At 39.3% G+C, this 12,250-nt stretch overlaps 1 protein-coding gene across 2 annotated transcripts in view; it reads right to left on the reverse strand.

Moving 5' to 3' along the window:
* Positions 1-355: 355 nt before the first annotated feature.
* ACVR1 (activin A receptor type 1) overlaps positions 356-12,250 on the reverse strand; it is an 83,991-nt gene continuing 72,096 nt past the window's right edge. For both annotated transcript variants that reach the window (XM_054478030.2, XM_054478031.2), the window contains exons 9-10: positions 2,357-2,487; positions 356-1,576 (exon numbers count right to left, since the gene is read on the reverse strand). In XM_054478030.2, coding sequence (XP_054334005.1) covers positions 1,442-1,576; positions 2,357-2,487 — 266 coding nt within the window. In that variant the 3' untranslated portion in view covers positions 356-1,441. The remainder of the gene's footprint in view (positions 1,577-2,356; positions 2,488-12,250) is intronic.

Genomic DNA, 12,250 nt, shown 5'->3' on the forward strand with positions numbered 1-12,250 from the left:
AAGACCACTTTACATTCACGTGGAACCTTTCACTCAACAAAATGCTTTAACATCCTCCTTCCCGTTTACACTCACAACACCCCCCTGTGAGAAAGCCAGGTCAGAGAGATCTGTTACCCTCACCTTACAGCTGGAGAAACTGACTGAAAAAAAAAAATCACAGCCAAAGGAAGAAACAAATTTTCTTATACCAAATTTAAGCTGTAAGACATCCTTATGATGTCTTACATAAGTTCATGAGTAGATTTAAAAAGCAAATTCAATTTACAAATTAGTTTTGCGCTTCTATTGCTCCCATAAGAAAATGCGTAATGTTACACAGATCTTTTTTATATTTTGAAAAACAATTTCACTGTTTGACTTGAAAACAGTTTATTTAATTTATACAAATAACTACTAAATACAAAAAGTAGATTAAAACAAAATAGTTATTTTTTTCTGGCAGAGTTTAAATGCACATAATGGATAATTCTGAAGAAAATGCATTTTCCCCGTAGTGTTCAGGACTAAAATTCTACTGAAATCTTTGCTTCTAAATCAGTAATATATTCGGTGGTGTCACGTGGGTAATGGCTAAATACGTTCTGCATATGAACTGAAAAAAAGTTACAGTCTACACACATACAAATGTGAAGCACTTAAAATGTGAATTTAACTGATAATAAAAGAAAATGTCCATTTTAGAGTATAGTGTTAAAAACATTTCTGTAATAAAATCATAAGACCACATAAAAATAAGCTTTAACATATGCACGAAGCAGTTTTGTAAAAACTACCAAGTGCACAAGTAATAAATAATTTGCAAAGTTGTGTATAAACAATTCCTAATGTTCGGCATCGTTGTAAACATCAGCACATGTGTAAAATGCAGCAAAGTCTGACATTACATTTTGTTTTGCCAAATTGAATTCCTATTATCCAAAGACAGACCAGTGGAGTACGCAGCCAACATTTTGGCAAGTTGGGTCTTTAAAATTAAGAGTAACAGTGCAAGTAAGGAATGCAAAGAATTCCTAGTGCAATAAAGAAGAGAAGCACAGGCAATATTGCTGATTAAAAATTCACCACCTCCTTGAGTTTCCCGTGGGGAGTGTCTAGGAGACTTGTGAAAGCTATGCAAAGCCACTGTCTTAATGCCCAGATCTCTTTTAGGATTTCTCTGTGTTCCTCCAGTCCCTACCTTTGCAACAGTGTCTGTCCAACATTAGTCTCTGCAGTGTGAACAGTTCGTGAAATGCCCAGTTCACAGTCATCGAGCGAGGTTAGGGTGGTTTTGATGTCTCCCCAACACATGGCTGGGTACGATGGTCTGCCTTGTCAAAGCAGCCATTTGGGGAGGGAGACAGATGGATTCTGTTCTGACAACCAGTCAGGCCAGCATTAGGTCCCAGCTGGACAATGACAACAACGTCAAATCTTCCTTCTTGACACTATGAAAATGTCAACAGTCAGTTTTCAATTTGTCAAGGGAATTATCAATTTTGGTCAAAGTCTTTTTGATACGCAGTGCTGTGAGTCTTGCGGATGGATTTTGATACCAGCATTCTTTCATTAGCTTGGCCAGAGAGGTTAATGTCTGAGGAGAGAAAGAACAAACACCACAATGACAAACTGGCTTTTTAGTGGCCCTGGAAGCTGGGCTGATATCATGTCTACTATTCTGAAGCACTCACAGGTCTTGTGAAATTAGAGTTATGTTACTGTCATCTTCTTAAGCAAATATTCAAGCTTTAACCACTGATAAAGAGGCCACTCTTAAGAGTTTCATGAACTCTGTCCTTTGGACCCTTAATGCTACCAATTTACTTTATCAGGTAAATGACATAGGCCAGATTGGACCCCTTAATGATTTTATGGGTGCTAAAAGCAGAAATACTAACCCAGAGATAATCCTGAAATTTCCATATAGGGTAATTTCTCATTGTTTTATATCTGCTACTACTTATGAGTAGCAATACAGGATCTTCAGCATTCAACAGCTTGTGTTTGGGATTTCAGATATACAGAGATGGAAAGGAGGTTAAAAGCTTCACTTAAAGTCTCTTGGTTTATACACGTAGTCTTAGGGCTAATAGCAGTAGTCATGAGTCTCCCAATTCCTGGAGCTGCATATTCACAGAAATTCTTACAAATATTGTCATTCACTAGCAACCCCTATCAGATATGGCTTCTTCAAGAATGGGAGTATTTTTCCGAACTTACTCTTCTAGATCTAAACCCTTCTACATAAAATAGGAAGAGAAAACAACAGATACACGGGACAGATCACTCAGATGCGATACCAGTTGAAACTCAAAGGGAAACAAATAGCAAACAATGGAAAAGAGCTCTAAAACTGAGAAACTGGCATTCTTACCGGGTCTGAGAACCATCTGTTGGGTATGTTTGGCCTTTGTTGATCCACACAGACTACCTTCCTCATATCTTCAAAACTTGGGTCATTGGGAACCACATCATAGAACGGTGGCTTGTAATCCTCCACTATACCTGCACACAAGGACAAGAATTGTGTTGGGTTAGCAAGAGAGTACAGGTTGCCCCAAGGTTTCATTGATGGGTGTCACAGGTTATAATGTGATAGAAGAAAACACTAATCACCTTCCTTATACCTCAGGGCAGTCCTGGAAGCTAGAGGTAGGTCCTAAAGTAGGTGGGAGAAAAAGGCAGTAAATATACACCCTGCACGGTATTGGAAGAAGGATAATTTGCTAGAAGGAAATATGTGAAAACTTCTCATGTAATCATAACTATTAGCAAAATTCTCCAACAGTGTATATTAACAGCTCTGTAATGCCCAACAGGGCACTGGAGACATAGAACAAAAATTCCTTTGGTGATCAAAAACACCCAAGCTACCTATGGAAAGTACATGAATCTAGTGGTTTGAAACCATAAATAGAAATAAAAAGTTGTCCACAAACTAGAACTAGGGAGTAATAAACCAAGACCATCATCAAAATACCCCTTTTTTTGTTACAGAAGTATTTTGTTAAGAAAAACATTGTTATAAATTAATCTCTTCCATTAGGAGGGATGCAAATAATATAATAGGAAATACTCATTTCCTCATTCATTCATTCTACATGTACTGAGTACCCTCTAACTGCAGGCACAGCTGTCTGACTGATGGCTCTATTATTTACTGTCATATTGAAGGCACAAAATAAAATGTAAAGAGGATAGCCATGTGGGAAGGCAGAGGAAAAGAAGGATAAATAATGAACTCTTCCTCTGCCCAAAAGCAAATATGAACAGTAGCTAATTTCAGCTTCTGCCCCTGCATGATTTCCAATGGCCTGGAAACCTTTTCTTTTCCAGCAGAATTATATCAACTCTTTAAACAGAAAAATTTTTAACTTCATCATTTGGAATTAGAAAATGGATTCTTCCCCTTCATAGAAATAAAACCAAGACATCTATTATTTCCTTTCCTCAACAAAGGGTTCAAACAATGAGGTAATAACTTGGTTTACTGCTCTCTTTTCTTCCTCCAGGTGACTTTCTTCTATTCCTAAATACCTAAGAAGTTGTTGGAGGGGACAGAAGGAGACTGTGAGGAAAGTTGTAATTCAGTTGTTCTAGTTCCTACAAGCCACCTGAAAAGCTTCAATTCCCTTTTCATTTATCATACAAATTACTCAACAGTGGGAATCCATCCTTACAAATTCCATACAAATACAAACCACTTATGCAAAAGATTAGATATGATAAGGAGCATCTTTTCAAGAAATGCTACAGATCTTTTTAAAACTTCACAAATTTGGCTAAATAAAGGTTTATATTTGAGATGGAAACTAGTCTAAATTATATTTTTTAAAAATCTAGGCCGGGCGTGGTCGTTCACGCCTGTAATCTCAGCACTTTGGGAGGTCGTGGTGGGTGGACCACTTGAGGTCAGTGTTCGAGACAAGCCTGGGCAACACGGCAAGACCCTGTCTCTACTAAAAATACAAAAATTAGCCGGGTGTGTTGGCGTGTGCCTGTAGTTCCAGCTAACACAGGAGGCTGAGGCACAAGATTTGCTTGAACCCGGGAGGTGGATGTTGCAATGAGCCAAGATCGCACCACTGCACTCCAGCCTGGGTGACAGAGTGAGATTCTGTCTCAAAAAAAAAAAAACAAACAAAAAAAACAAACTAGTTAATTCCAAATAACTTACCCACATTGTGTAACTGCATTTGAAATGCATATCAGTCAGTGGATTAAAACCTTTCCTGGCAAATCATAAACATCATATTGGGTATAAACTGCTACTCTCAGAAATCTTGGAATACCTCATCTTAGAGGCCCTTCTTCTCCTGTAAGGATCCCAGGAAACATTCAAACAAAAATCTTTTAATTATTTTCAGTACTAACAGACACCATCTAAAATAGAGCTGAACATGGACCTAGAGAGATATTTTATGCGTTTTCTAGGGTCACAAGAATTCACAGAAAACAGTAAGACACGTGCCCTTCACCATCTCTCAATTTTTCTGAAAGAGAATATATTTAATAGCCTGGCTTAATATTTAAAAATCTAGCATAACAGCCGTCTTTTTGGAGTAATTTACCTGTTGAGCTTAGAAAGGGTTATGTGAATGTGAACAGTAATACAAAGTTGAAGTTTTCTATAAATGCAAAAGAAAACAAAGCACGGCTGGATTTTTAAAACATGAGATCTGGTGATACCAAACAATGAATTTCACTATACAAAGCTGAAGTTTGCCCTTGTGTTTCCGTTTCCCAAGTTTCAATTTCATCAAATGTCCCCATGTTTTAATAAAAGGAGTCAAGTATTTTTAAAAGACCATTTAATTGATTATCCCTGGGATTTAGTTAAGCCTCTTTTTCCTCAATTATTGGCCAACTGTTGATTGTTTTCACCTGACGCTGGCCATGCTTCTCCAAAATAAAATAAACCTGGGATTAAGCTCTAACAGTCACTACGAACTCCCTCTGATCAAGGAAAGCAATAAATCAGTTGAAAGTGCATTACTGCTATGGTAGGATGCCATATTAAATGCTGAGAGTGATAAAAATATAAGACATGCTCTTGTTTTCCAAGGAAATCAAAATCTAGTGGAAGAGCAGGACAAGTCTCTCAATTTTTTTTTCCCTGAGACAATGGAAATCTTGTCAAAAAGAACCTCAAAATCTTTTTTCACCCATTTACTTTGTATCTTGAAAGGCAAAACTATATTAGAAATTCTCATTCTACTTTCACTTGTGAGATCCTAAATTGACTCAATGGCCATTTTGATTAGCTGGGTGTGCCCGAGGCTGTGCTTGGCAGGAGGGATAAAAGATGAAAAAACAGTGGCTCACGCCTGTAATCCCAGCACTTTGGGAGGCTGAGGTGGGCAGATCACGAGGTCAAGAGATCAAGACCATCCTGGTAACATGGTGAAACCCCGTCTCTACTAAAAATACAAAAATTAGCTTGGTGTGGTGGTGTGCACTTGTAGTCCAGGCAACTTGGGAGGCTGAGGCAGGAGAATCGCTTGAACCCGGGAGGCGTAGGTTGCAGTAAGCCGAGATAGCGCCACTGCACTATAGCCTGGTGACAGAGCGAGACTGTCTCCAAAAAAAAAAAAAAAAAAAAAAGAAGAAGAAGAAGAAGAAAAGAAAAAGATGCAGTGTTGGTAATGAGGAGCAGAATAATGAGAAAGGTGAAAGAAAAAAAATTACAGACTAGCTTTAGGGGGAAGAGCACAGAGAAGAGAGTGGGGAGGGACAGTGGCACTTAGCAGTGCTCAGAGGAGAAAACACCTCCATGGTATCACAAGTCCCCATATATAAACTGGGTGCCGTGGAAGCACAGGTAAGCCTTCCAGGAGGGAAGTGGGGCATGGGCAGAATAGAAAGATCAAGAGTTTGCAAGGCAGAAAAGATGACAGGGAAGAGAAACCCCTACGGAGTGGGTGCATTCCAGGCAGAGGGAGGCTATGGGGCAAGGACAGGAACTGACAAACCATCCTCTGATGTTGGAGAGATGGAGAGAAGTTCTCTGGGGCTGAAATGGGTGCATGTGGTGGCAGGAGAGCCAGGGGAAAAGAAGGGGACAGGAGGTGAGGCCAGACTGCGAGGTGACGCATGCTGTCAAGGTAGGAAATGACTGATTTACAACAGTGCCTCATTTCTGCCAGAAAGCGATAATCAGCATAGCCAGGCAAAAAAGTGAACTCTAAGTCCTTTAGAGGCAGCACCCAAGAAGTTACTGCCAAATCGTGAGCCAGCAAAGAGCACAGCATGAATTCAGGCAAATAACTAAAAATACAAAGCACTTCAAGTGCCATATAAGCAGTACAAACAACAAACGACACAGGAAGGCAGGGGAAGAGGCACTCTTAAATGGTGTCCAGGGACGGAACAGACTGAGCCAGGCCTCGCCTCCCATGTAAGGCGGCCAGCGTGACTCAAAGGGCCACGAGAAAGAAATAAAAAACATTATTCATAACCTACTCCCCCACAACTTTTGGCAGGGGTGTCTGATTTATACAATAGTTTTTTCCTGGGCATATGTCTAGTTGAAAGTTTTCTCTTTTTGGGGTAAGCCTATCTTCATCAACCAATATCCCTCCCATAAGTTTGCTATATGGCTCTGAGTAAACCCTTTAGCTGCCAGGCCTTAGTTTTCCAATACCTTTAAAGCACACACCACAAAGCCAACGTGCAGATCAAATATGTCCTAAACATGCACTTTGAAAAGCATGAAACGCCAGTAGCCTCTCAAATGTCCAGAAACAAGTCCTTCCTCAAGATCTTTCCCCCGAGGTCTTGAACTAGACACCCATCTTCTTTCCGCTTGACAGCTGCATGTGGGACCCGCAGGTCTCTCTGCATCTGTCCTCCCCTGCCAACCTCCACCCTATCCCACTGCCCTCAGTGAGATCTGTAGGAGAAAGCTGAAAAAGGAGCTCACCATGCCCCTCCTCTGCATGTATTCTATCAGTGCCGTCCATGGGAGCCCACTCCTTCCCCACCAAAGTCCATTCCCCACCACTGTCCTTCATCATCAAAATTACTGGACATCAGCCACACCAGAATTACTTGTAGTTCCATCAATAGGGCACCTTTATGGGATCCTTCAGCTCTACCTTTTGTCTGGCATACCAATTGTCATCGTGGTCAAGTTTTATTTCTCATTCCCACCTGCACCTCACATCCTCCCAAGCTTGTCCAACTATGTTCTTATTCAACCCACGGATGACTCAATTCATGCTTCTCACCTTCTGAGAAGACTGTCCCAACCTGCTACCACAACACAGGGGCCTAGACAAAGTTCAGTGCCCTCACCCCCATACTCAGTCACCTTCCTATATACCTCAACCACAGCGGCTTGATCTATTTATTTATAAGAATTTGACTCTTCAACAAGAATGTGAGCACCTTTAAATCGGATATTCTGGGGATTTTTTGCCCAAGTGCTTCCCCAGAGCCTAACACAACACCTAGTGTATTACAGACACTAGATACACAAATAAATGTTGATTATATATGTCCACAATCCTTTTTCAAAACTCTCAAGGTTAGATGCATTTGCCAAATTTGGAACTTTTTACATTTAATAAAGGTAATAGCATACCCTATATTTTATGTAACATCCCCAGCAAAGTCTGAGGAGTATCCCCATGACCAAATATATTTCTTCAGCAAAATATATGACCAGTCACACTAGATGGAATAAATAGAGGTTATACACTGACACATGTCCATTCAGGTCACGTTTGACTATCACATGAGTTCAGGTCAAGTGTTCTGTCAAATAAGTTATGAAAAAGCTTTCGAGTTTCAAAGTTTTGGGGACTTCTAAGTTGCAGATAAGAAACTGTGGACCTGGCTATGCTTTGAATTATCCAAAGGTAAGGGAAAGAGGAACTGATGGGATGTTAGAGCCATGAGAATTCCATCCTTCCTTTCCTTCAAAAGAAATTGAGGACCACATTGGAAAAAGTACTTTTCAAGTTCACAGCTAATTAATGGCAAAGTTAAATTAGAATCAAATTTTCTGTTTATATTCTAGAATTCTCCCTAACAAGCCACCCATGGGATAATAAAAGACATTTCTCTCTCTCCTTACATCTCATGCCACAGTGTGCCTGCTTCTCATTACAAACTCTCTTCATAATCCTCCAACTTGGGTAGTCACATCAGATATCCAGGTAATGAGGACACAGTCTCTGGCATGTATATCCATACAAAGAGCTATTTTTAACAATTAACTCCTACAGAAGCACTGAAATCCTTCAGAGGACAGAACATTAGAAGTAAAGCTATTTTAGAGCGGGAAAAAAAGAAAATGGCCCATATTTGGCATCTGAGAGCACTATAAGTGAATACGGTGTTTCCTTCAGGTGTGGCACGTGAGAAAATTTGATGTGGTTCATGGACTAAACTTTTTCATCTCATTAGTTACATATTTATTTTCATAGTTGTCTTCCATTTTATGCCATGTGATACTGATTTTCCATTTCCAGCAGTGATAATAATTTCCTTTCAAACAAAATTAACTTCGAAAAGAGTTAGCCAATTTGAAGGAAAAGATTCTGTAAATGATGGCACAAAGTAGCATTTGGATATGGAAAAAAATGATGAGGGTAGTATGAATGAATTGGGAAACACTGAGTTCACAGAAAGGCATCATTCTTCCTGGTGAGACATGATTCAAAAAGGTATATCCAATATTTGTGTTACTTCACCTAACATACCTCACAAGAGGGCTTCGAGATATTTCTCATGCCATGGCACAGATAAAACATGACTAATGAATAAATGGATGAGGCTGTTCATGGCAGAGGGGATGACAGCCCGAGTTCTGGCCCCTTGGCCCGGCCGCACTGCCAGAGGGTTATGAGAATCAGTACCTCAGGCATTCCTGTAACTCATGGCAGGCACTTCTTCCTGAAAGCAGGAGTTGGAAAGACAGCCTTGTCCCATGCTGGGTAAAGTACATGCTGTGACAGCTGTGTCCTGCCCCTCTAGCCCATTGTAATTCATGGGCTTACGGAACCATGTACATTACTCAAAGTCCAAACTAACTGCGTTCTCAGGAATCTGTTAAAATTATAAAATTAATTTCTATTGTTGGAATTCTCATCGATATAACACAGCAAAAGTAAATGGTTTATAGATTACTGTGTAGTTGGACCCTACTAAAAACATGTGTCAATATCACTGTAAGTTGTCAAAGGAGAGGGCAAAAAGCCTAGAGATGCTGCATGGCTATTCCCTGGGTTAAACTATGAACAAGACAGCCTTAGAGCTTGCATACCTCCAAAATCGAGAAAGAGAGGAGCACCACAAGAGTTCCAAACATTTGGTAGCTATGAAGAAAGGCTTCTTCAGAAAAATGTATCATTCACTGAATGTTGTGGCTGTTATAAGGTTTAGGATACAGATATTTGTCTTGGTAGAAGAAGACTGCTTTTAGAGGTGTGTCAAGGAAAAGAGACTACTAGTCAGTAAACAGCAGCCAATAAAGTTTTGCAGCCTTCAACTTATTTTGTCATGAGGTTAGTTGACTACTCTCCTCTGTTCTGGATCTCTAAATCAGGGACATGAAATTCCAGGAAGTCAGGGGGCAAATAATTCTTCCCTCTCACCCCACCTCCATATTCCTGCCCCCAGTCATTGTCCTAAATGTTAAAACAAACAAAAAAAAAAACTGAAATTAATGAATACGAAAAATTGGCCCTAATATGATTTATCCTCTTATGCAAACCTTAATACACACAAAAATAGGTAATTAACATCATGAAACATGTTGGATATTGAGTTGCTGACAAAAATAGGAGTTGTCATGGTTTCCATACACAAGCCCCATTGCACTTAGGAGCAGAAGCACAAGCAGCTCCCTGGCTGACTCAAAGATTCATTAGAAGAGGTTCTTTTTTCAAAGTAAGTGCACCAAATGTAAGCTTATTCTAACAAGTATGTCCTAGTCCCCACCCCATAAGAGGCACAACTTGGTCAGCAAGGATTTTTCTACAAGATACAAATGGTTTTTGACACATTTTAACCCTGGATTCCATCATAAAATAATCAAAGCCAGTAATAGTGAAACAAGAGTATGTCCACAGAGCCTTCCTGTGGGCAGTGAAGAGGGGAAACAAATGTACTAGGGCCATGAGGTAGCAAAACAAGAGGCAGAAGACGGCCACTGTGATCTGCAAGCTCCTGGGCGACCTTCATCACCCATTTTCCATGGAAAGGAAACCATACCAAAGCACTTTCTATATGCCAGACACACATGAGATGCTTTATGTATACGATCTCATTTAATCACCATAACCCTTTAAAGTAGATATTATTATTTTTTTAAATAACGAAACTGATGTAAGTCATCGAGTCAGAGAGTATGACGTCAGACTCTGGAATGTTAGTGATTCCACTTCACTGCCTCCCACAGACCCAGCACAAACCCCACACAGCTCTGGAGCGCACTCTTCACACAGACTTCTTCTGTGTGCAGTGCGATGGCCCTAGGAGAACCACAGCAAGGAAGACAGAAGCACATCATGCTAATGTATTCAACCAAATTGGTGTTTGTCTATTCAATCTGGGTACACTGCCTTTTTTCAAAAACTCTAGTGTGTATTTGGCTGGGAGCCTCGGCATCACATTTTCTTACCCTAGAACTACTAAATAAGAAATGCTGGGGCTGGGCCCTGGGAATCTGTGTCTTAAGTACTCTAGGTGACTGTGATGCACATTCCAGTTTAAAAACTATTGATCCAAGTGAACCCCTGCCTTAAGTTCATATGGAAAATTCACACAGGGAAGGTAAGAAAACCGTTTTCTTTCCTAACAATTCCAAATTCAATGTCAAATTAAACACCAAAAGTAAATTCCAAAGGACACTATTGAGAAATGTTCAGATGCAAAAATGGACTTAACTCTCATCTCCTGTAAAGAAACAGCATGAGGTTTATTATTAGTAGCAAATAAATGTAAAATTCCAATAAAAAATATAAAATGCAACATATTTTTATGCTCATGGTTCACTTGAGGATCATATTACTCCAAGAGAACTATCTGGTCATCAATTTTTATAATGCATTCAGAAACTCAAAGGATGTATCATTATAATGACCTTCCTCACAGAAGATATTCATATATTTAAATGAGATACATTTTATATGCAATAATTTCAAAAATATATATTCTTTTAATGACAGTTCCTAAAGCTGGTAAGAAAATGAAATAGGTACATCACACCGTAGGGTATGGGGGATATTGTAAATTAGTACAGCTTTTATGAAAAGCAACTTGGCAATATGTGTCAAGCCATAAAAACATCCATATTCTTTGACCTATTAAGTCTACTTATTTTCAGATTAAGAATCATTTCCCTGAACGAAATCATCATGTGCACAAAAATGTCTACAATAGGCCCCAAATGGTGGAAACAGGATATCTAACAATATGGAAATAGTTAAGCTAATAAGATGTTATGTGACCATTTAAAATAAAAACAGCCTATTAAGCAAGATTTAAAAAAAATACGAATAAAAAAGATGATACGGAATTATATCTATATATGATTACAGCTAAGTTTTAAAAATGAGTGCATACAGAAGTAGAAAAAGATGTGAATGCTGAAATTTGAAGGCACAATTTCTCCTACTCATTTTTTTTCTGTTTTGGGAGAGTAATAATTAAAAGATTAACAGTAGTAAAACAGGTTTGCAAGCAGCATTGAATACTTTCAGGTTTAAGTTTAGATAAACTGATTTGTGTGTGGGGGGGTGTACATTGTGTGTATACACACGTGAATGTTCATAGAAGAGGGAACAGAGAACAAAAAGAGAAAATATCAAATTAGTCATTGCTAAAGGACAGTAGCTGATTTTAAATGAGACAGGAGATACCCTTATCTCCCCTCTAAAAAAATCAAACCACATTACAGCACAGAAGCTCAACTCACAACATTCTGGGAACTAGTTAACAGTCTTGGTGATGATGCAAGGGAGAGATCAATAAATCAGAAAACAATCAAAACATTCTCCCTTCCTCTACCTTCTTTTTTTTTTTTTCCAAAATAATGTTAAACACAGGCACTACCAAGCAAGCCACGATTTGTTGAGCTAAATTTTAAACTGATGACTCTGACTTCAAACTGACTACTATTAATCACAGCTGATCTTTAAAAGCCACTTGGGTTTACGCCTGCAACACAGGGAGCGGGTTTGCAACATGAGTTCTTACAAAGCCTGAATCCCAAGTCTCTGCTGAGCAGGCCTGCTTGGCTCAGCTCTGGCACCCCCAC

The sequence above is a fragment of the Pongo pygmaeus genome, chromosome 11 (assembly GCF_028885625.2).
Source record: "Pongo pygmaeus isolate AG05252 chromosome 11, NHGRI_mPonPyg2-v2.0_pri, whole genome shotgun sequence".
Classification (NCBI taxonomy): domain Eukaryota; kingdom Metazoa; phylum Chordata; class Mammalia; order Primates; family Hominidae; genus Pongo; species Pongo pygmaeus.